The 24,177-nt window shown below is 34.1% G+C and overlaps 1 protein-coding gene across 1 annotated transcript; it reads left to right on the top strand.

The window, feature by feature from the left end:
• Window positions 1-9,507: 9,507 nt before the first annotated feature.
• LOC137953970 (protein neprosin-like) lies at window positions 9,508-11,420 on the top strand. The gene is made up of 7 exons (XM_068801547.1): window positions 9,508-9,714; window positions 9,820-9,906; window positions 9,996-10,190; window positions 10,271-10,432; window positions 10,542-10,595; window positions 10,684-10,830; window positions 10,912-11,420. Exons 1-7 carry the CDS (start codon window positions 9,565-9,567, stop codon window positions 11,284-11,286), a joined length of 1,170 nt encoding a protein of 389 aa, XP_068657648.1. The 5' UTR covers window positions 9,508-9,564; the 3' UTR covers window positions 11,287-11,420.
• Window positions 11,421-24,177: the final 12,757 nt, after the last annotated feature.

Raw genomic sequence — 24,177 nt, 5'->3', positions numbered from 1 at the left:
GTATATAAAATTATGCATACATTTGACATAAAATTGAGCATGACTTCTACATAAAATTAGGCATAACCTATATATATATAATACATGTATAAGATTGGGGATAACATCTTCTTAAAATTGAGCATAATCTATGTTTATAATACCTGTGTAAAATTCGGCATGACCTCTACTTAAAATTGGGCATAATCAATATACATAATACCTGCATAAACACTCCATAAACACTCCATAAAATTTGTCTATACATTCCATAAACACTCCATGAAATTGTTTATATACTCCATAAAATAGTATAAACACTCCATACACTGCATAACATTATAAATAAACTCTATACAATAATCAAACACAACAAAATTAAATGAAATATCACTATAAATTTACAATCACCCAAATAAAAACTATAAATCTATTATAAATTTACAAACTATAGTTGTTTCTCTTAATACTATAAAATAATTTACGCCCCTGCATGAGCAAAATCTCCACCTATGACAAAAAAAATAAATTAGTTATTGTCAGACAAAAAAATACTCTTCCACTACTAGTTACTTAATGTTGTTAAAAATATTAAAATTACCATGATGAGAAAAGCATGAAAAATCATGTAGCTGGTAGCATTATCTCTACACTCTTCTTCTCAGGCTGTAATCATAAAACAAAATTTTACTAAATAAAACTAAAAACTATACTAAAAATTATCATAATAAATAATTAATCAAAGAAATTCACCTGTTGATTTTTCTTTACACCGTGAAGAACCCGAACCCAATCACTGCCACAAATGAAAGCTTGAACTGTATTTGGTGCCAAGGAAGAACGATATGAGTCTATTACTTTACCACCAGCACTAAATGTAGACTCTGAAGCTACTATGGATATGGGAATTACAAGGATGTCTACTGCCATCTTAGATAAAACCCGAAATTTCATATGGTTCACATTCCACCATTCTAAAACATCAAAATCATATTGTGAAGTTCCCTCACAACTATATACACCTTCTTCAAGATAAATTACCAATTCTGACCTTGGTGAATTAACTACATCCTTTTGTTTCACATAATTCATTAACTTTGACCAACCTGAAGACCTACGACTTGTGGAAACACCCATAGAGCTAGTACTTGAAACAATCTCTTCATTTCTAATATCCACATTATATAAGGATACATATTCATCGTAGATCTCATATAAGGTGCGTCGAACTAAATTTATATTCATTGTAGCTTCCACCTTAGAATATATCACTGGAAAACACATTTCGATCAACTTTAATTTGACCCTTGGATCCAAAACTAAAGCAACAACCATCAATAAATTGCATTCACCCCAGTACTTCTCCAAATTCTCTTTCATTCTACTAACCATTGTCCTAATGAAAACATTTTCATTTGTAGAATGAAAATCCAAAACTTCTTTTACCCTATATACCTCACTAAGGTACAAATTAGAAGTAGGGTAGTCACTCCCAGAAATTATATTAGTAACTACATTAAAAACTTTTAGAATCTCACACACCATATCAACCTTTTTCCAATCATCAAAACTCGGCAAATAATCATAAGTTGGTTCTCTAACTTTAAATCTAGAGAATGCATCTTTGAATTTTAATTCAGAAGACAACATGTCATAAGTGGAGTTCCAACGAGTTGGACAATCAATAACCAACTTCTTTTCACCAAGTTCTAATTGTTGTACAATTTCAGAAAAAAAGTACGAAGTCTAGCCTCAGACAGATTTATGAATTTGACACTTTCATGCACATTATCAATGATATCCTTAATCTGAACAAAACCATCTTGGACTAATAAGTTCAAAATATGAGCACAACAACACACATGAAACAACTTTCCACCACACACCAAATTTTTTTTCCTTGAAAAATCTTGTTTCAAAACTCTGATACAAACATCATTATATGCAGCATTATCAACTGAAATACTAAAAACTTTATTTTTCGATCTCCCACTCTTTCAAACACTTGTAAATAACACCTACTATATCAACGCCACGAGGAGGAGGAGGAACATGCACAAAACTCAAGACTCGTTTTTGTAGCTTCCAATTACTGTCAATAAAATGCCCAGTAATAATCATGTATTCAATCTTTTGATTTTGGGATTTCCAAAGATCCGTGGTAAGACTAATCTTGTTAATCTCTTTTAACAAAATTTTTAATTTCTTTTTCTCTGCCTCATACACCTCCATACACTCCTTAATGGTCTTACAGGATATTTTCTCATAATTCATATTTGCCATCTTCATTACAAAATTAAATCCCTCCTCTTCTACTATCATGAATGGATGCTCATGCATAAGAATCCAATGAGCAATGAGTACTCTCATTTTAGCTTGATCATATTTTCCTCCAAAATCCATAAAAGGAAGTCTAGATGGACTCTGATCAACATTAGACCCCGCTCCCACTGGTTGAAAGTTTAAGGTTTTTTGTTTTCTCATTGCCACTTTTCTACTAGTGTAACGTTTCAAATGTCGACTCATATGTGTGGTCACTCCACTACTAATAACACTCAAATTGATTTTACAATGAACACACTGAACCTTTTTTGTACCATTAAGTGATACTTCTTTGAATTCCATCTACACATGAGACTTTTTTTTTGTCTTTTTGAAGTATGGGTAGAGTCACCTTCATCCTCATTTATGGTAATTTCATCTGGGCCACTTCTATGACAGAGGGTAGTGACTCTGGTGGAGTTGCGTCTCTATTTATGGCCACACTAGAACTAGTGTTAATTATTGATATCAATTGAGGAGGTGTTGACATTCTTACTTCTGCAAAAAAACAAAATTACAAATTAAAAACATAAAGAAAAGTAAGCTATCCAAACAACAAAGATCCTACACATAATTTAAGATTCTTGTCTACTCTTAGAGGAAGGTACGTGACATTGTGACAATCGGGAATGACCCTTGTCTTTCAATGCAGCGGGGTTTCTTTGAGCTTGTAGCCCTGCACCCAATAGTTTTCAGTCCAATATACTGATCCTTTTTTTATATATAAATTTAAAAACTTTTAAGAGAAGGAAATAAGCACACCAACATTCTCTTCTAATATTCTGATGAAATTCAACCTCAATACCAAGAAATTAATGATAAAAATGAAAAAAAATCAACACTTACAGAAATAGAAAGTGTGTTCGCCGTTCAGGGATATCTCCAAAAGCCTTTCCAAGAATGAAGGAGTACTGCTGAAACGAAGCGAGAGTTAGAAATTTTGTAGTGTTAGGTCGGCGACAAAAAAAATAGAACATTAAATAAAAATCTTACCTCCCTTCGGACCGTCGCTTTCGTCTCGTCAGCGAGGAAGAACTTCGAATGAAGAAATCGAAGAGGAGGGATAAAAATCGATTGTAGAAAAGAGAGATAATTTACATCCGTCTATATCTAATGTATCAATTCAATGAAATATTGGGTCTAAAAATAAAAATTTCTAACTGTATTCCGAAATGTTCTGATCTATTATGTATGATGAATACATGCTTACTAGACTTGTTACTAGTCTAACATAACAGAATTGGGTTGAGCTCCATATGCATAAAATAAAGTTTTGTTTTGGTGAACAACAATTTAATTATTATGGTTGTTTTATGGACCACAATATTATATTTAGGAATAGGAAGAGTTCCATAGGAATAAGAAAAAGACACATGAAGAAAGAACAGGCTTTGATCACACCAGATAGTTTTTTTTTATAGTTTTACAGTTAGGACATGATTTTTGTCTACACAATTGCTTCAAAGAGCATGTTATCGTAATTTTAATTCTCTCAAGTTATTGAAAAAAAAAAAAACAGAACCAAGTCACAATAGAAGCTACAGAAAAAAAATAAAGACTAATCATTGCATTTTGGATAAAAAAGTTCACTACCAGATAAAATATAATTAATATGGACACAATCTACATGAACAAAGATCAATATAAGTAGTGAACTAGCAAAAGTAGATGTGCACTGTACATTGAAAATGTTGATAATCCACATATTGTGACTAGAAGAAGGGCTTGTAGACTTTGTCCACAGGAAAATGTAGGACAACATATGAATAACGACAGTAAAAAATGCAATGCCGAGCAAAGGATGAATGATCCTTTTAAGCTTAAACAGATTCTTAAGAGAGAGCAGAAGTTTTATGCATTTCAAACCAATACCGTTGATAGCATTATAGGTGAAAATTGGAAGGTCAAAGTTTAGGCCTGTGAGTAATATGATAATAATCAACTACATGGTCTACTAAATTCTCTTCATGCTTAAAAAAAAACCACATGATGGAAAATGGATACGAGATAAACTTATTGATTGAGGAAAAAAGGTAAAAAAATGATTAAAATGACGTATTTAACTTTATCTGGAACATATACAACGAACCCCAAAGTCCCGTCAACCAAAGGCTAACTAGACTTACAAAAGATTAAAATGAAAAAAAAAATCAACACTGAAATTGCAAAGGAAGAAAACGTACAGAAGATAAAAATGAAAAAAAATCAACACCGAAATCGCAAAGGAAGAAAACGTACAAAAGATAAAAACTGAAAAAAAAATCAACACCAAAATCGCAAAGGAAGAAAACTTACAAAAGATAAAAATGAAAAAACAAATCAACACTTACAGAAATAGAGAGTGTTCGCCGTTCGGGGATATCTCCAAAACATTTCCAAGAATGAAGGATCACTGCTGAAACAAAGCAAGAGTTAGAGATTTTGTAGGGTTAGGTCGGCGACGCAAAAAAAATACAACATTAAATAAAAATCTTACCTCCCGTTGGACCGTGACTTTCGTTCATCGGCAAGGAAGAACTTCGGATGAAGAAATCGAAGAGGAAGAAGATAGAAGAGGAATAAATCGCAGAGGAAGACGAAAAAATCGAAGTCTTTGACAGAGATTGAGGAATCAAAGAGGGAGAGGGAGAACGAGGGATTTGAAGACAAAAATCCCCCGGTTATCATGAATACCTGCCGACGGACAGTGATTTCCCCAAGAAAATCATGCAGAAATGGCATGGAAATGGCAGAGAAGTATGGGTTTCCCAAGCGGCAGGACGGAAGGGAAGTAACGGGACTCTCTTTCCTGAAAATTTTCATAACTTCCCTCGATTCCCGAATCACTGTTAAATTAACGAGCCGATTTGCGAGCCGACGAGCTGAACCTGACTCTGCTCGAGCTCGACTCGTTAATCTAAATAAACCTATTTCTGAGCTCGAGCTCGATATATAACGAATCGAACAGAGCAGGCACTGAGCCGGTCTCTAGTGGCTCGTGAGCCGGCTCTTTTTATAGCCACCCCTAGCCATGGGGGTTGGAAGGGGGGCGGGAAGCTCTCCTCCCAGGGTGTAGGGGGCGGAGCCCCTGCTCGATCCACAATATATTAAATGGTATTTCATTAAGGGTAGTTTAGAAATTTCACTCTTGTAATGCAGTTGCCCTAATTTTCTCTTTATAATTGAGGGGCACCGTAATCCGAGGAGCACCTCGAGCAGCCCGAGAGGTTAGAGAGAAACACCTGTAAGTGTGCGATTTCTCTTGTAAGCTATTTCATCATCATAGTGGATTACTACAGCAGTGGAAGACAGTACATAGTCTCACCTTGAGGCGAACCTGTATAAATTTTGTTGTGCTTTTTGTGCTTGTTTTTCCCTTTTTTCGCTTTTATTATTATTGCTCAGATTGGAATTAGAGCGCCTAATTCCTAACAACAATAGCTAATGGTACCCAAACCAAATTTCTTGGCAAGGGATCATCTTCTATTACACCCTCTATCCCACTTCAAGATTTTTTATTTGTTCTCAATTCCCTTTAAACTTACTCTTGGTAAGTCAGATCACAAAATATTTAAATTGCTCTATCACCTTCTCACCCTCTTCTTGTGTATTTTAGGATCTAACAACAAAGCGGGTGATTGGTGGAGGCAATGAAAAAGGAAGTTTTTATTACTTGGACCAGCCTTCGTTAGCTACACTGTCATCCTCTCCATCTGAGGTGCAACTTTGGCACAACCGGTTTGGCCATCCTTCTACATCTTCTCTTTGACACAAATAAAAGGTTGTTCTCCTCGCCCTACAAATAAAAGGTTGTTCTCTTTTCTCTAGTACACTATGATGTATGGAAACCTTTGAGTGTCTCCAATATTTCTCAAGTTAAATATATGGTTACTTTTGTTGATGATTTTACCTAGGTTACTTGGTTATATCTATTTAAAGAAATATCTGAAATATTTACTATCTTTAAGGCCTTTAATGCTATGGTATTAACCCTATTTGGCAAGAAAATTCAAGTACTTAGGTCTGATAATGCTAAATAGTACTTGTCTAGTGACTTTTAGTCATTCTGTCAAGATAATGACCTTATCCACCAAACATCATGTGCCTATACACCTCAACAGAATGGTGTTACTAAAATAAAGATTTACCTTTTCATTGAGGTTGCTCGGGGTCTCCTCTACTCCATGAAGTTAGCCATATTTGAAGCAGAAAATGTCAGACTACAAGAGAAGTTTGAGCATTAGCAGAAAGCTTCAACTTTCGAGCCATCTTATGCCATCAAGAATGAGAATTTATAAGGAGAATTATATATCCTAAGAAATATCTTTAAGTATATTTTCGTACCTATTCAACCAATTGTCAATTTGAGTTTTCTAGAGAGAGATATCGATCTTGGAAGAGTCAATGGTCATGCTAGCCATAGAAGAAAGAGTATTCAGTTCAGCTAGATTACAAATTCATGAAATATATTAGCTTCTTTATATCAAAATAAGTATATTTTATGGAAAAAAGTTATACTTAGATGAAATTTATTTAAGAAGAAAATTTCATGTCAATCTGATCTATATTTAAGGACATATTTGCATTACAATCGAGAAGGGTTAAGATATAGAATGAAGAGAATCAAGAGGTCATAAAATATTTAAGAACGAATATTTTTATGTCAAATTATATATAAAATTAAATATATTTTAGTCTAGTTTCTATATAAATAAACTGTTTGTGATTTTGAGTTATATTTTTGGAGATATTTATATCAGAAGTATCAAAGGTTAGTTCAACCAAAAATCTCTCAGTTTTTCCTATTTTCGGTTCTATTATCTCTCCAGTCATTGACGTGATTTGAGTTTACTTTTCTCCTAAAATCTGAGTTTTTATCCAATTTTTTCTTCTAATCAGAGAGTTTTGGTCCAACTTAATCACTCATGTGGTCATTCAAGATATGCAATATCTTGTAACAAAGTTGTTTGCAAGTTTTGTGTTTTTGTTACTTGGTTGTATATCTTCTGTATAGTTAACTCAGAAAAAATTGTGATCACCCAAAAAAAAGTCATACTTGGTCAAGTTTATTAAGTTCTACCGTTATAGTCTCCCCTAGTTTTCCAAAAAAATAAAAAATCACTTTGGAAGTATGAGTGTTGCATAGTCGCCTCCTTCGGGTTAAAGTTGTTTCCCTCAAGTATTTCTTCAGTTTATCATCTTGTGTTTTTATCACTTCAAAGCAATGCCTAGACCTACTACCTAAAAAGTATAGGAGTGCGCCCAATATCCAGCTTGAGTCAAGTCTTTTATTCTTCACCTAAGAGGTGATTTGTATTTGAGCTACCTTTAAAAAGTAAGTAGTATCTTTTAAGCCCTAAAATTGGGCTAGTTTTTTGGCTTTAGTTGGAAGATAGGCCCAAGCCCACATGACCAAGAAAGGCCCATACATCCAAGAGAAGTGAAAGATGGGCTCAAGGCTCATAGACTAAGGAGAAGCCCTAGGCCCATATAATTATGGCATGAAGAGTTTTTACACAATAAGAAGTCTTACAAAGCTAAAATTATTATAAAAGCAGGTCTCACATAAGAGTTTCAGTTTAAAGGTGTTTTAGTCATGTTAGTCTTCTATTTATATTGGGTTATTTAATTATGCTAGGACTTATCTTTAAGTGTTAGAGTTTGGGTGTAATTGGGACAAATGTAGTTTAATTGTAATTGGACTCTACTACTTTCCTCTATTATAAATAGAGGTTCATGTACTTTGACTATAATAAGTCAATAAAGTTTTTCTCTTTCACATAAATTCAACATGGTATTAGAGCAGGTTCTGTGAGTTGACTCGGTCAACCCACAGAGGTAATGTGATCTTTTTTGATTTATTATCTCTAGCTGTTTAGGTTCGAATTTATCTTTTTTTTCAGTCCCTATACCTGTTATTTGGTTGATATTTTCACCTCTATACTGAGCTTTTCATATTGAAAATTATATATTAAAGAAAATATATTCAAGTCTATTTTCCAAGGAAAAATGATGTTTTCCAATTGGAGTTATCTACAAAGAGAAATCGATATTTGAAGCAGCGAAGGTCAGATTGCAAAAGAGGTTCTAACAATAGCAGAAAACTTCAACTTCCGAGCTATTTTACGCTATCAAGAACAATATTTTACATGGATAATTATATATCAAAAGAAAGATCTATAAGCCTATTTTCTTACCTATTCAACCAATTCTCTATCTGAGTTTTTTATATGGAGATATTGATCTTGGAAGAGTCAATGGCCATGCTGGCAAAAGGAGAATGAGTACTTAGTTTGGCCAGATTACAGAGACCGAAATCTATCAGATTATATTTCTCAATAGAAGTATATTTTATGAAGAGAAGTTATACTTGGATGAAAGGTATTTAAGTCTATTTTTCACAAGGCGAAAGCATCATATCAATCTGATCTATATTTAAGGATATATTTGCATTGGAAGAATCAAAGGTCATATTGTTATCCAGTTATATTGAAAAATCCGAATTTAAGCAGAATTATTTTATGTGTCCTTATTACTCTTAAGGACTTTTCTTATTTACTGGTTATCTATTGCTATACTACTGTAAATTTGGTACATGTTATTTGGTCATTAGCCAATTTCCATTGCTGCTATTGTGTCTCTTTGACTGAGATATAATGGGTCTATCCAGGGATCAAGAATAAGATTCACTTTTTAATATATCAAGCCACAAAATCATAAATTGGGATTTGCTAGTCTCTTCCAAGTAGAAGAAGGTAAATTGGACCTTTTAACCGCTGTGGCCATGCCATTATTCTTTCTGTTCCATGAGGTTAAGCAAATCCCATCGTCAAAATCATCGAAGTGGTAACTAGGGATGTTGAATGAGTTTAGGCAAAATGGGTATCAAAATAACATTGTAGGAGCTTTAAAGAACGCTCACTGTCTTTCATAGAAATACAGGAAAAAAAAAACATTTAAGAGCAATACTCAAAATGAGCGTATGGTGACAAGGTGCCTAATATATGGAAACCCAAAAAACTTAATAAATCGCTTGACGTCTGTCTATGAGACGATTTAGTATGAAAGCAAAGCAAACTGCGTTGATAACGTTTCCAGCAAATGTTGCTCTTATCAATAATAACAAACAGCTCATATCGAATAATATGGAAGGTTGACCAACAGAGCGTGGTTCGTCCATAAATTTGCTTCGAAATCACAATCTCATACTGAGTTTCAGTGGAAATCTTCTCCTTCTACCTTTGTTTTTCTTCTTTCCTCCAGACTTCAGTTCCTCGGTCCTCCATGGCTGGCTTGGGTTTTGCGTGTATGATTTTGATATGGCTAATGGCCTCTCTTGTTATATCTGATGCAGGAAGATTGTCAATTGATGATTTTTTGGCTATTGAGGATCAGTTCAGGTCTCTTAACAAGCCTGCGGTGAAGAGACTTAAGGTAAAACTTCTAGTGTCCAAGTGATTGATTTCGAAAAATAGTTAATAACCATAAGATGAACTATCTAAAACTCTATGTCCCGAGATGACATGCTTTTCGTTGCAGACCAAATACGGAGATATATTTGATTGTGTAGACATAAACAAGCAACCGGCTCTAGATCATCCTTTACTCAGGAATCACTCAATTCAGGTATCTGAATACCCGTTTGATTTTTTTTTTTTTTTACTGTCTCTACCATCTCTTCATGAATCATTAATGTGGAAATTTTAACTGTACAGTTGAGGCCAACATCCTTCCCACAAGGAATGAACATTGAGAACACAGAGTCAAGCGTCAGTCCCATGATCAGACTTCCTGACGGTGGCTGTCCTCATGGAACAGTCCCAATCAAAAGAACTGGCATAGAAGAATTTGTAAGAGCAAAATCTCTGGGGAAAAGGTTGCATCAACGAAAAGATGCTACAGGACATCATGTTAGTCGTTTTACGATATGTTTATTTTAACCCTTTTAATATTCTCTTTCTTCAAAAAGCTTCATTAACTCTTGCTTCAGTGGGCAGCTCTGCGACTTACCGGAGGCGACTTTCTTGGAACTGAAGCAAATTTTAATTCCTGGGCGCCAAAGCTTGCAAACAACGGGCAGTACAGCCGTGCCCAGTTCAGGCTCTCCAGTGGACCTTATGACGCCATCAATGCCATAGAAGTTGGTTGGATTGTATGTTTTCTTTAGTCATTGTTACTAGAACGATTTTTATGTGGATGATATGTGACTTAAGTGAAGAATTGTTAATGTTTGTTTCAATATCTTCGAGTTGAATTTTCAGGTCTCAGTGGCTCTAAACAAGGACGATCGTCCTCGTCTTTTCGTTTCCTGGACAGTAAGTTTCAACAAGAAACTTGAATCAATCAATCCAAAATAAGTTATTTAAGCCACCATTTTTTAACACCGGTTTGCATGGAATCCAGGCAGATGGAAATGTAAGAACCGGCTGTTATAACCTTCTTTGCCCGGGGTTTGTACAAGTGAGCAGCAAAATTGCTCTAGGCCAAGTCATTGAACCCGTATCTGCTTATAACGGAGCACAACAGGACGTGAAGCTGACTGTGTTCAAGGTAATTTATTTTGTCAATTGAAGTAGGCTTCTAACAGCCGAAGCTAATGAAGAGATGTTGATGCTTCTCCCTCCATGGCAGGCTCCAGCGACAGGAAACTGGTGGGTGACATTTGGAGAGTCGAACGAATTGGTGGGTTACTGGCCAAAGTCCATCTTCACCCACTTAGCAGATGTCGCACATTCTATTCAGTGGGGAGGTGAGGTCCTCAACGCCAACTCTGCGGATCCTGCCCCTCAAATGGGAAGTGGTCATTTGGCTAATGAAGGCTACGGGAAAGCCGGGTATGTGCGAAGAGTGAAGATCGTCGACAGAAACTTAAACCGTGTCGACGCACCCGCCACTGCTTCTCCTTTCTTGGACGTCCCCAATTGCTACAATGTGGTGGATGGTGGAAACCCAGGTGGAGACTTGGCCAGACATTTCTTCTTTGGGGGCCCTGGAGGCCGCTGTTAGTTGAAAGAGAATTCTGAAATCATTTGCAGATGAGAATAATAGCTCTGTTGGTTGCAGCTATTCTTGTGCAAGAAATTTCAGTGTTTTTACTTCTATATTACTACCTAAATATTGCAAGTGAATAATAAAATCCAAATAGGTCTCAACCTTGGTTTTAATGCCACGTGTTTATAGATAGTATATATATATATATATCTTCTAGCCGTGTTTATCTCATCGTACACACATCTTGCTGCCAATTTCAGATTTAAAGAAGCAAATACCAATCATGAAACATATAATGAAGAACAACATGATATATCTACTACATTAGATATGGAAGATAGAGAAACCAAGAGAAAGAATTTATATTTTTTTAATCAACTTAGGCAGCTCCTTGAAACCGGAACAACCCATTTAATCTTCACATCTTCAAGATCGAACAACACCTTCATATCTCATAATCTGAGTAGAAAAGAAAAACAACTGGAATCCTGATATCGCTGCTTTGATACCTGAAGTCCCACAGAGCCAAAGTTAATATGGTGGAGACTTGCAGGAGTCTCACAGAAGGAGGTCTCATAGATGAGTCTCGGTTAAAATTATTATTTTTATATTATTCTTCTATTTTTGTTCAATTGTTCAATTTTTCTAAGACTTATCTTTTAGTGTTTAACTTTAGGTGTAACCTGGATAAAGGTAGTTTCAATTTAATTAGATTCTACTTGTTTCCTCTTTTATAAATAGAGGCTCATTGTACTCAAATTATAACAAGATAGTGAAGTATTTCTTTTTTCTATAAATTCATCGTGGAATCAAAGCAGGTTCTGTGAGTTGACTCGGTCAACCCATAGAAATAATTTCATCCTTTTATAATCTATCATCTTTAGTAGTTTAGGTTCATATTTTATTTCTTTTCTTTCCTATCCTAGTACATGTTGGTTTCTTAACATTCACACCTCCATACTAAATTTTTTCTTATTTTAAATTATATATTAACATAAATATCTTCAAATCTACTTTACAACACAAAAATAATTTTGGCAACCAGAGTTTTCTACAAAGAGCAATGAATATGTGAAAAAACAAAGGTCAGACTACAAGAGAGGTTCGAGCAACATCAAAAAACTTCAACTTTTGAAGCATGTTATACCACCAAGAATGAGAATTTATATGGAGACTTATATGTCTAAAGATAGATTCGTAAGTCTATGTTCTTAAATATTAAAAAATTCTCAATCTGAGTTTTTTACAGGGATATATCAATATCGGAAGAGTCAATGTCACACTGGCCAAAGAAAAAAGAGTACTCAGTTCAGTCAGATTATAGAATCCAAAATCTATTAGAATCTTTCTCTCAAAATAAATATTTTTTATGAAGAAAAAATATACTAGAATGAAAGTTATCAAAGTCTAGTTTCATAAGGAGAAAATGTAATGTCAATCTAATCTACAGATAAGGAGATATTTGCATAAGAGTCAACAACCATCAAGCTATAGAATGAAAAAAATAAAGAGGTCATAACATATTCAAGAATGAAGTTTTTTATGTCAAATTAGGTATCAAACTAAAACTCATTGAGTCAAGTTTCTTAAGCAACAACCGGTTTGTGATTCTGATATATATTGTGGGAGATATTAATTTGAAAAGTACTAAAGGTTAGTTCTCATGAAAATCTCTTTTTTTTTTCCTATTTTCTCTCCTATTATCTCTCCATGCATTAACATGAATTGAGTTTCCTTTTCTCTTATAATCTTGTTTGTTAGCCAAATTTATCTTCTAATTAGATAATTTTGGTCAAAATTAATCACTCCATGAGGTGCTCATTCAAGGTATGCAAAAATTTGTTATTTCAATGTTTTTTTCAAGGTTTGCATTTTTGTTATTTGCTTGTGTATCCTAAGCATAGTCAACTTTGAAAATTTTGTCATCCCCCCAAAAAAATGATACTTGGTCAAATTTATTTAAGTTATACCATTATAGTCTCCCCTAATTTTTCAACAAAAAAGGGTCATATTCTAGATTTGTTTGGAAGTATGAGTGTTGCATAGTTGCCTCCTTCCGATTAAAGTTGTTTTCCTCTTATATTTCTTTAGTTAATCTTTTGACTGATGTATGGAACTTTATCGTACATCTAAGAATGATTTTCTTCTCCCACATGGTGTTTTGTCCAAGGTAGGTCTTTATATCCTTTTTATCCCCAACATATTGAAACTTGTGTCTCGATCCATGCATGTGTAGATATGACCGATCTTCCATGATTTTGAGCCAGTCTTGTGGACTAAGAGGCATTAGGTCTCTAGCCTGGTACTATTACTTCAATGGTCCGTGAAGGTCATCATCCAAAAGCACAGTAGATGTAACATACATTGTTGAAAAAAATCACTCCAAGCCGTATGATATTGCTCCATACTCCAGTCATAACCCATGCTGGATGTAGGGCACACTCCTATCATTCTTAGGTAGTGGCACTCCTATCTTTCATAGGTAGTGAGTTTATATGTAGTGCAAAGAAGTGTAGTAAAAACACCTCCATCACCTTGTCCCTCCCCCTCCACATGACAACGAATCTCAAGTGGTAGGAATAATAAATGCCAATTAAGGGGGGTAACATGTCTGTAGTAATAAGCTCCTCCATCACGATGTCCCAACCCAGGTACCGAGTCTCATAGGTAGAAATGGGTGATAAATGCATGTCATTCACAAGACGGCGATAAATGACGTGATACATGATAAATGCCTATCATTCACAAGACGACGATGAAAGACCCACAGGTATATATATATATATATATATATATATATATATATATATATATATATATATAGATATATATAATGAACCTAAAACACCCAACCATGATGGACTTAAACTCCCAACTGAAGCAACACGCAAGAGGTTGGACCAAAGAAGTATGTGAGAGTCAAATAAAGGATAGTAGAAGTAAGGTTGTCAAATAACCAATAGGAAATGGGTAATGAGGAAGATAGGATGTTGAGGCCACCACTTCTTCAATAATAATGTCTCATACATAGAGACACAATAACTGCTGCTGAAATGGGCTTGGGCCCATATAACACAAACTAAAATAATAAAATCCTTATAAAAGGACCCATGAAATAATCCGATACAAGTATTTGCACCAAATAATATGTTGACCAAAGAATATGTTGTGAATACCTCAAAATAATAATCCAATCGGAGAAATAGAATCAAGTCGAGCCGAGTCAGGTACCACCAATAATTACCACAATTATTACTGTGAGTCAGGGTTCTTGATCTTCAATTTTATTTGATGCAAAAAATCACTTCTTAGATGCAAAACCTTCATCTTTTGTGCTCTCCCTTTCTTGAATATTTTGGTCACATAAAACTTAGTACAACATATGGAATAAAATACCTCTTTCTTGTACGTCTTTTACTTCTTCCCCTCAAGCTGGGAGGTAATGGCAATGTTCCTAACTTGAAACAAATAACATAGATGTAGTAACTGAAAAAGGGGTCAGTGAGATATTTTCTTGATATAGTTGATGAATAATAGCAACTCAAAAAGTGATGCAAAACAACCGGCTTAAATTTGGAATTTTCAATGCAATAGAATACTAGTATGACCTTTGATTCTTCCAATACGAATATATCCTTACATATAGATCATATTGACATGAAATATTATCCTTTTGAAACTAGACTTAAATAAATTTCATCCAAGTATAAATTCTCTTATAAAATATACTTCTATTGAGATATATAATTTGACAAATTTTGGTCTCTGTCGAACTATGTACTCTTTCCCCTTTTTCTAGCATGACCATTGACTCTTCCAAGATCAATATCTCCAAATAAAAAACTCAGATTCAGAATTGGTTGAATAGGAAAGAAAATAGACATACATATATTTCATTTGATATATAATTATCCATATAAAGTCTCGTTCTTGGTAGCATAAAATATCTTGGAATTTGAAGCTTTGTGCTGCTGCACGAACCTCTTTTTCAATTTGACCTTTGCTGCTTCAAATATCGATTTCTCTTTTTAGATAATTTCGATGGCAAAAAATAATTGTTCTTTAGAAAGTAGACTCGAATATATTTCCTTCAATATATAATATGAAATATGAAAATCTCATTATAGAGGTGAAAACGTGAATCAAATAACGGATATAAGGATATGAACCTCGACTGCTAGAGATAATAAATCAGAAAAGATCACATTACCTCTGTGGGTTGACCGAGTCAACTCATAGAACATGCTCTAATACCATGTTGAATTTATGGAAAAGAAAAATACTTCACTGATTTTATGTAATCAGAGTACATGAACTTCTATTTATAATAGAGGAAGGTAGTAGAGTCCAATTACAATTAAACTACTTGTGTCCCAATTACACCCAAACTCTAACACTTGAAGATAAGTCCTAGTATAATTAAATAACCCAATATATATAGAAGACTAATATGACTAAAACACATTTAAAATAATACTCTTCTATGATACCTGCTTCCATAATAATTTTGGCTCTGTAAGACTTCTTACTGTGTAAGCCTCATCATGCCACCTCATGATCATGGTGGATCCCACCAGCTTGTGTGATCATGGTGGGTCCATATCTTATGGGCTTAGGCCCATCTTCTATCACACTTGAATAATTGGGCCTTCCTTGGCCATGTGGGTTTGGTCCCATCTTCCAACAATGATTATTATCACTATATTTTTTCAAAATCATTTGAGGTTAGTTTCGACTTATGTTTAATCACCCATTTCTACCCTTTGAGACTTTGTGCCTGGTGTTGTACTTATCCTGGGACACCGTGATGGAGGAGATTATTACTACATCTATGTTATTTGTTTCAAGTTGGGATCACTGCCATTACCTCCCAGTTTGAGGGAGAGTGTTAGAATATATGATGTAATTATAGTGTCATTGATGCAATTAGTTTATATTTTTAGTCTCTTCTTCACTCTTACTAGGGTGAAAGGTATAATTATAATACTATACTTTTATCATCTATAAATATAGTTTAAGGGAGAGGGTTTGGATAAGTCCATAACTCTATTCTTCCTCCTCTTTTCTCCTCCAAATTCGTCACTCTTCTTCTTCTCCTCCTAAAACCTTCTCTCTACAACTCTTCTTCTTCTTCTCACCCCTTAATCCTATTCTACTTTGATTATACATCATGAAATCCTAAGTTCCAACAAAGCTAAACAATAAGAGCTAGCCCTTGGTTACATATCAATTTCCAAATATTTAAAGTTACACAATTATGCATATAACATTCTCTCCACTACATAAAATAGTTTCACTGCCAATGTATAGCAAAGTTTTTCCTATCAATAAACAACAACTTATATGTGGAGAACATCTAAATGAAGAAATTGGTTATAGGATAAACTACTTGAATGCAACCTTTCCCATCAATCTTGTTCAAACCGTCTCATGGTTTCCATTTGCGTTGCATGATTGAAGAGTATTTAGAAAATCACTGATAGCAAACTACCCATTCTGAAACAATCTATCTGCTTGGGTGTATTTTACTAAACTATGTTGGGTTCCAAGGGTTAGCTTATGGAATCTGTAGCCTTTTGAATGTCGAATGTCTTAATCTTTTGTAGCAGGTTGAAATCTCTCTAATTTACATGTAAGTTCAAAGTTGAAACTACAAGAAAGTTGATTTTACAATAAATACTATACCAATGAATTTATTTTTGCTAGTAATAATGCTTCTACTAGCGAATTCTAAAATCTATTGTTTGAAAAAAATTCACTTGCAAATTTTTAGTTCATTGGTAGGTTTTAGATTCTAGGATAACATTAATTTACTTTAGGTTTTTACTCAAGTTGAGAGTAGAAGAAGAAGAAAAGAAAGTTGGGAAGAGAATAAAAAAGAGAACAGCGAGAGAAGAAGAAGGTTGAACAAGCAAATGAGGGTTGATATGAAAACAAGGATAAGTCTTGAAAAGTACATGCTCCTCTTCTCCCTTAGATGCTTTATTAATCAACTTAACAAGAAAGACAATCAAGAACACCTTTTAACATAGGTAAAAAGAAAGATAATCATAAAGCTAAAAAATATAAAAATAATTACAACATAGCAATTCATTTTTTCACTTTTTTAATACTCTCATTCAAGCTTGTGCATATATACATCATAAACACCCAACTTGACACAAGTAGATTAACGAAGTCCTACTGCAATTGTCTTAGTGAAGATATGAAAGAGTTTTCCAAAGAGACATATTTGAGGCATATAATTTCAACTTGTAATTTTTCTCGAATTAAATGATATTGTTGAATTTTCGGAGAAGAGAGAATAATTCACCGACTTGATTATAATTGGATACAATGAACCTTTATTTATAATAGATGAAACAAGTAGAATCGTACTAATTACACCCAAAGTCAAAAACTTAAAGATAAGTCCTAAAAAAATTAAACTACTAAATGTAAATAGAAGGCTGACATAATTGAAACACCTTTATGCCAAATTTCTTTTGTGAGACCTCCTTCCCATGAGATTCTTCTTAGACCTCACCATATTAATTATGGCTCAGTGATACTTCTTGATGTGAGAGTCATGTAAGATTCTCTCATACATGTTCTTCAACATTCCCACTCGAGATGGAGTTTATAACTTCATCTTGTAATGAAAAATATTCTTGGTCTTCAAGAATAAAATCTTCATATTGTAGTACCCTTGACTTGGATATTATTGTCAAATAGAATTTAATTACCAAAACACGTGTATTTTTTTATTGTAAACCTGTACTTCTTCTTCTCAAGTGATTGCAACACCCATACTTCAATTCCGTAAGGAGGCACAACCACTACAACACTCAACTTTCAAATAGATTTTTTAAATGTAAAATTTTTGAAGAAGGTGTACATAAAATCAATATAATAAAAGTGACCAGACTTGGTTCAGCTAGTAGAATTCTTTATACTTCTCCTTCTAATCTCTCCCTCAAGCTGAGAGGTACTGACAATGATCCCAGTTCCAAAAAAAAAAAAAAAATTGTAATAATTATCTCCTCCTTTAGGGTATACCAAGGATAAGTACTCAATTGGACACGAGCTCTCAAAACATAAAAAAGACATGGGTGATAAGAAAGAGATGAAATCAACCTCATATCTTCCAAACAAAAGAGTGATAATAGTCATTAAAAGGTGTAATGCCTATTGTTGAAGTAGTTTGAGTATTATTCTATGCAATTATGAGAGTGAGTGGCCTAATTTGTAATTAGTGGTTAGTTTAAGTGTTCTTTTTTATTCTTATGTATTAGGGCATCCATGTCCCACCTATATAAATAAGAAAGAGAAGGGGAGGAGCTAAAACTTGTGTTTTCTCTTAACCCCTAAAGTTTTTCTCCTCAACTTTTGCTCTTGCCCGTCCCTTTTCATCTTCTCCTCTTCTTCCTTCTTTTTTTCCTTTTTATTCTCTCAATCCAAGTTATCCAAAAATTATATCCTATAATTCAACATGGTATTAGAGCTGGAATTCTAGGTTTAAAGTAAAGTTGATCAAATTATGAAAGTTTAGTGAAAAGAAAACTCAATTCAGCCTTTAAGCATCAAAGGGTTTGGCTAGTTTTGAAGAGGAACAAAAGGCTGAAGTCAATTCAGCAAGTTCTCTCTCCTCAAAAATTTAAAGTCCTCTTAAAGCTCTCTTTAAGCTCTGGTTTGTTGAATCAGTAACTGCTCAATTAGGTTGTTAAAGCCCTACGCTATGGTTTGTAGAATAATTTTGGAAAGTGTTTGAAGATGTGCTTGTTGGAAGATAGGGCCCAAGCCCACACGACCAAGGAAGGCCCATATATCTAAGACTATTATAAGATAGGCCACACGACAAAAGGACCACAAGATGGGCCCAAGCCCATAAGAAGTAGGACCCACCATGATTAGCATGAGCTAGCATCCTTATCACATAAGTTGGAAGATCAAGAAGGACTCACAAAGCCATTTTTATCTTATGGTCACGGCCTAGAGGAGTTTTAGTTGGAGTTATGTTTGTATTTTATCTATATTAAGTTATTTAATTATGTTAGGACTTATCTTTAAGTGTTAGAGTTTGGGTGTAGTTGGGACAAAGGTAGTTTTATTGTAATTAGACTCTACTACCTTCTTCTATTATAAATAGAGGTTCATGTACTCTGATTATAATAAGTCAATGAAGTAGTTTTCTTTTCAATAAATTCAACATGGTATCAGATCAGGTTCTGTGACTTGACTTGGTCAACCCACAGAGGTTATGTGATCCTTTTTCTGATCTATTATTTCAAGCACTTTAGGTTTCATATTTATCTTTTTTTCGTTCCCTAAATCCGTTAGTTGTTTTATATTTTTAACTCTATACTTAGTTTGTAATATTGTAAATTATATATTAATAGAAACATATTCGAATCTACTTTCCATGGAAAACCGATTATTTCCATTCAGAGTTATCTAAAAAGGGAAATTGATATTTAAAGAAGCGAAGCTCAGATTAAAAAAAGGTTCGATTAGCAATAGAAAGCTTCAACTTCCGAGGTATTTTATGCTATCAAGAATGAGAATTTATATGGATAATTATATATCAAAAGAAATATCTGTAAGTATATTTTCTTACCTATTCAACCAATTCTCAATCTGAGTTATCTACCAAGAGAAAAAGATATTTGAAGCAACGAAGGTTAGATTGCAAAAGAGGTTTGAGCAATAGTAGAAAACTTCAATTTTTGAGGTACTTTATGTTGTCAAGAACGAAAATTTATATGGAGAATTATATATCAAAAGAAAGATATGTAAGTTTATTTTCTTACCTATTCAACCAATTCTCGATCTAAGTTTTTATAAGGAGATATTTCTCTTGGAAAAGTCAATATTCATGTTGGCAAAACGAGAAAAAAGTATATAGTTCGGCAAGATTACAATGACCGGAATCTATCAGATTATTTATCTCAAATGAAGTATAATTTATAATGTGAAGTTATACTTGAATGAAAGGTATTTAAGTATAGTTTCAAAAAGTGAAAATTTTAAGTCAATATGATCTATATTTAAATATATATTTGCATTGGAAGAATAAAAGGTCATGTTGGTATCCTATTGCATTAAAAAATTTGAATTTAAGCCGATTGTTTTGCATCACTTTTTGAGTTGCAATATAAGGAAAATATCAAAATTCTACTTGGTTTGAGGGCTTATTACTACATCTATAATATTTGGTTCAAGCTGGGATCACTGCCATTATCTCTCAGCTTGAGGGAGAAAAGTACAAGAAGTACAAGAAAGAAGTATTTTATTATATATGTTGTGGATAAGTTTTTGTTGGAAGATAGGGCTCAAGCGCACATGACCAAGGAAGACCCACATATCTAAGAGTATTATAAGATGGTCCAAATGACCAAAGAAGGCCCACAAGATGGGCCCAAGCTCATAAGAAGTAGGACCGACAATGATTACCATGAACTGGCATCCTTATCATATCAGTTGGAAGATCAAGAAGGACTCAAGAAAGTATCTTTATCTAATGGTCACCTCGTATAAGAGTTTTAGTTTGAGTTATGTTCATCTTTTATCAACATTGAGTTATTCAATTATGCTAGGATTTATCTTTAAGTGTTAGAGTTTAGGTGTAATTGGGACAAGGGTAGTTTTATTGTAATTAGACTCTACTACCTCCTCTATTATAAATAGAGGTTCATGTACTCTGATTAAAAAAAGTCAATGAAGTTTTTCTCTTTCCCATAAATTAAACATGGTATCAGAGCAGGTTCTGTGAGTTGACGTGGTCAACCCACAGAGGTAATGTGATCCTTTTCTCTAAACCCTAAACCCTAGGTCTAGGTTCGTAGTTATTTTTTTTAGTCCCTACACCCATAGTTTGATTTGAGTGTTTTACCTCTATAAAAAGTTTTTTATATTGAAAATTATATATTTACGGAAATTTATTTGAGTCTAATTTCCAAAGAAAAAGTATTTGTTCCAATCTGAGTTATATAGAGAGAGATATCAATATTTGAATGAGCAAAGGTCAGATTGCAAAAAGGTTTAAGCAACTGCAGCAATCTTCAGATTCTGAGGTATTTTTTTGCTATCAAGAATTAGATTTTATATGGAAAAATTTATATAAAAATAAATATATGTAAGTCTATTCTTTTTAATATTCAACCATTTTTTATCTGAGTTATCTACAAAGAGACATTATTTAAAGCAGCAAAGGTCAGATTAAAAAAGAGGTTCGAGCTGCAGCAGAAAGCCTCAACTTTCGAGGTATTTTATGCTATCAAGAAAGAGACTTTATATGGAGAAATATATATCAAAAGAAATATACGTAAGTAATAAGTATATTTTATTACTTAGTCAACCAATTCTTGGTATGATTTTCTTATAAGGAGATATTGATCTTGGAAGAGTCAATGGTCATTCTAGAAAAATAGGAGAAACGGAACTTAGTTCGACCAGATGACAGAGACAGAAATGTATCAGATTATTTATCTTCCAATAATTATATTTTATAAAGTTAAGTTATACTTGGATGAAAGGTATTTAAGTATACTTTCATAATGAGAAAATTTTATGTCAATCTGATCTGTATTTAAAGATATATTCGCATTGGAAGAATCAAAGGTCATGTTGGTATTCTGTTGTATTGAAAAATCCCAATTTATGCCCATTGTTTTGCGTCACTTTTTGAGTTGATATATCAGAAAATATCTCACTTCTCCTTAATTTGAGGGCTTATTTACACATCTCTGTTATTTGGGCTTATGGCTACATCTATGGTATTTGGTTCAAGCTGGTATCAGTGCCATTACCTCCAAGCTTGAGGGGGAGAAGTACAAGAAGTACAAGAAAGAGGTATTTTATTCTATATGTTGTGGATAAGTTTATGTGACCAAAATATTCAAGAAAAGGGGGGCACAAAAGATGAAGCATTTGCATCTAAGAAAAAATATTTATATCATATTATGATTATTTCATGGGTCCTTCTACAAGGTTTATTATTTTGATTCGTGTTATATGAGTTGGAAGATGGTCGTATTATATTCATCATTTATTTTACCCCGTAAAAAAGATCAAAATTATTTGTGGTTGGGAGTCCATGACAGAGGAACTTCATCCCTGTCAAAAAGATCAAAATTATTTGTGGTTGGAAGTCCTTGACGGAGGAACTTCATCCCCATAAAAAACATCAAAATTATTTGTGGTTGGAAGTCCATGACGGAGGAACTTATTATTGCATTTATGTTATACCCGCCTGAATTGGCTAATTGGGTCTCAAGGAAGAGAGCACCAGCGTGAGGGGGAGTGTTGGAAGATTGGAGGACTGTCATTTTATACAAAAAGATTTTATACATCATTTGTAGCAAGCTAGGAGTTCTTGATATTCTCTCACCCCCAGCTTGAGGGGGAGTGTTGGAAGATAGAGCTCAAACCCACACAACCAAGGAAGGCTACATATCTAAAAGTATTATAAGATGGGCCAAACGACCCAATAAGGCCCACAAGATGGGCCCAAGCCCATAAGACGTGGGACCCACAATGATTACCATGAGCTGGCATCCTTATCACATCAGTTGGAATATCAAGAAGGACTCAAGAAAGTATCTTTATCTAATGGTCACGTCCTAGAAGAGTTTTTATTTGAGTTATGTTCATCTTTTATCAATATTGAGTTATTTAATTATGCTAGGACTTATCTTTAAGTGTTAGAGTTTGGTTGTAATTGGGACAAAGGTAGTTTTATTGTAATTGGACTTTACTAACTCCCTCTATTATAAATAGAGATTCATGTACTCTGATTACAACAAGTCAATGAATTTTTTCTCTTTCCCATAAATTCAACAGTTTTATGTGACCAAAATATTCAAGAAAGGGGGAGCACAAAAGATGAAGCTTTTGCATCTAAGAAAATTTTTTTGCATCGGATTATTTCATGAGTCCTTTTACAAGGTTTATTATTTTGGTTCATGTTATATGGGCTCAAGCCCATTTCAGCTACATCTACGATTGGGACACCGTGACAGAGGAGCTTATTACTACATCTATGTTACCCGTTAATTTTTACTTGTGAGAGTCGGTGCCCGGGTTGGGACACCATGATGAATGAGCCTATTAATACATCTATGTTACATCACCGTGATGGAAGAGCTTATTACTGCATCTATGTTATACCCCTCTTAATTGGCATTTATTACTCGTACCACTTGAGAATCGTTGTCCTGTGGAGGGACACGGTGATGGAGGAGTTTTATGACACTTCTGAGCATTGCATATAGACCCACTACCTACAGAAAATAGAAGTGTGCTCCAACCTATTGGAGTATGGAGCAATGTCATACGGCTTGAAGTGATTTTACTCTCACTTATCTTACCTCATGGATGAGCCACCAACATGAGGGTTAGTGTTGGAAGATATGGAGGATAACCATTTTATACGAAAAGATCCTATACATCATTTGTAGCAACCTGGGAGTTTATGATGTTCTCTCACCCCCTGTTTGAGGGTGACTGTTGGAAGATGGGCTCAAGCCCACACGACCAAGGAAGGCCCACATATCTAAGAGTATTGTAAGATGGGCCACACAACCTAGGAAGACCCACATATCTAAGAGTATTGTAAGATGGGCCACACAACCAAGGAAGACCCACATATATAAAAGTATTGTAAGATGGGCCCAAGCTCATAAGAAGTAGGACCCACCATGATTACCATGAGCTGGCATCCTTATCACATAAGTTGGAATATCAAGGACTCACAAAGATAACCACGAGCTGGTTAGAAGATCAAGTGGGACCCCAAAAGATAGCCACAAGCTGGCATCTTCATCTTATGGTCACGTCCTCATAGAAGAGTTCTAGTTTGAGTTATGTCATCTTCTATTTATATTGAGTTATTTAATTATGCTAGGACTTATATTTAATTGGGGCAAA

Source organism: Aristolochia californica, unplaced genomic scaffold, assembly GCF_029961685.1.
Source record: "Aristolochia californica isolate CCGP_79_NKW_82.1479 unplaced genomic scaffold, dmAriCali1.0.hap1 SCAF_16, whole genome shotgun sequence".
Classification (NCBI taxonomy): Eukaryota; Viridiplantae; Streptophyta; class Magnoliopsida; order Piperales; family Aristolochiaceae; genus Aristolochia; species Aristolochia californica.
Note: the sequence above shows the minus strand (reverse complement) of the source record. Positions and strands in the feature narration are given on the sequence as shown.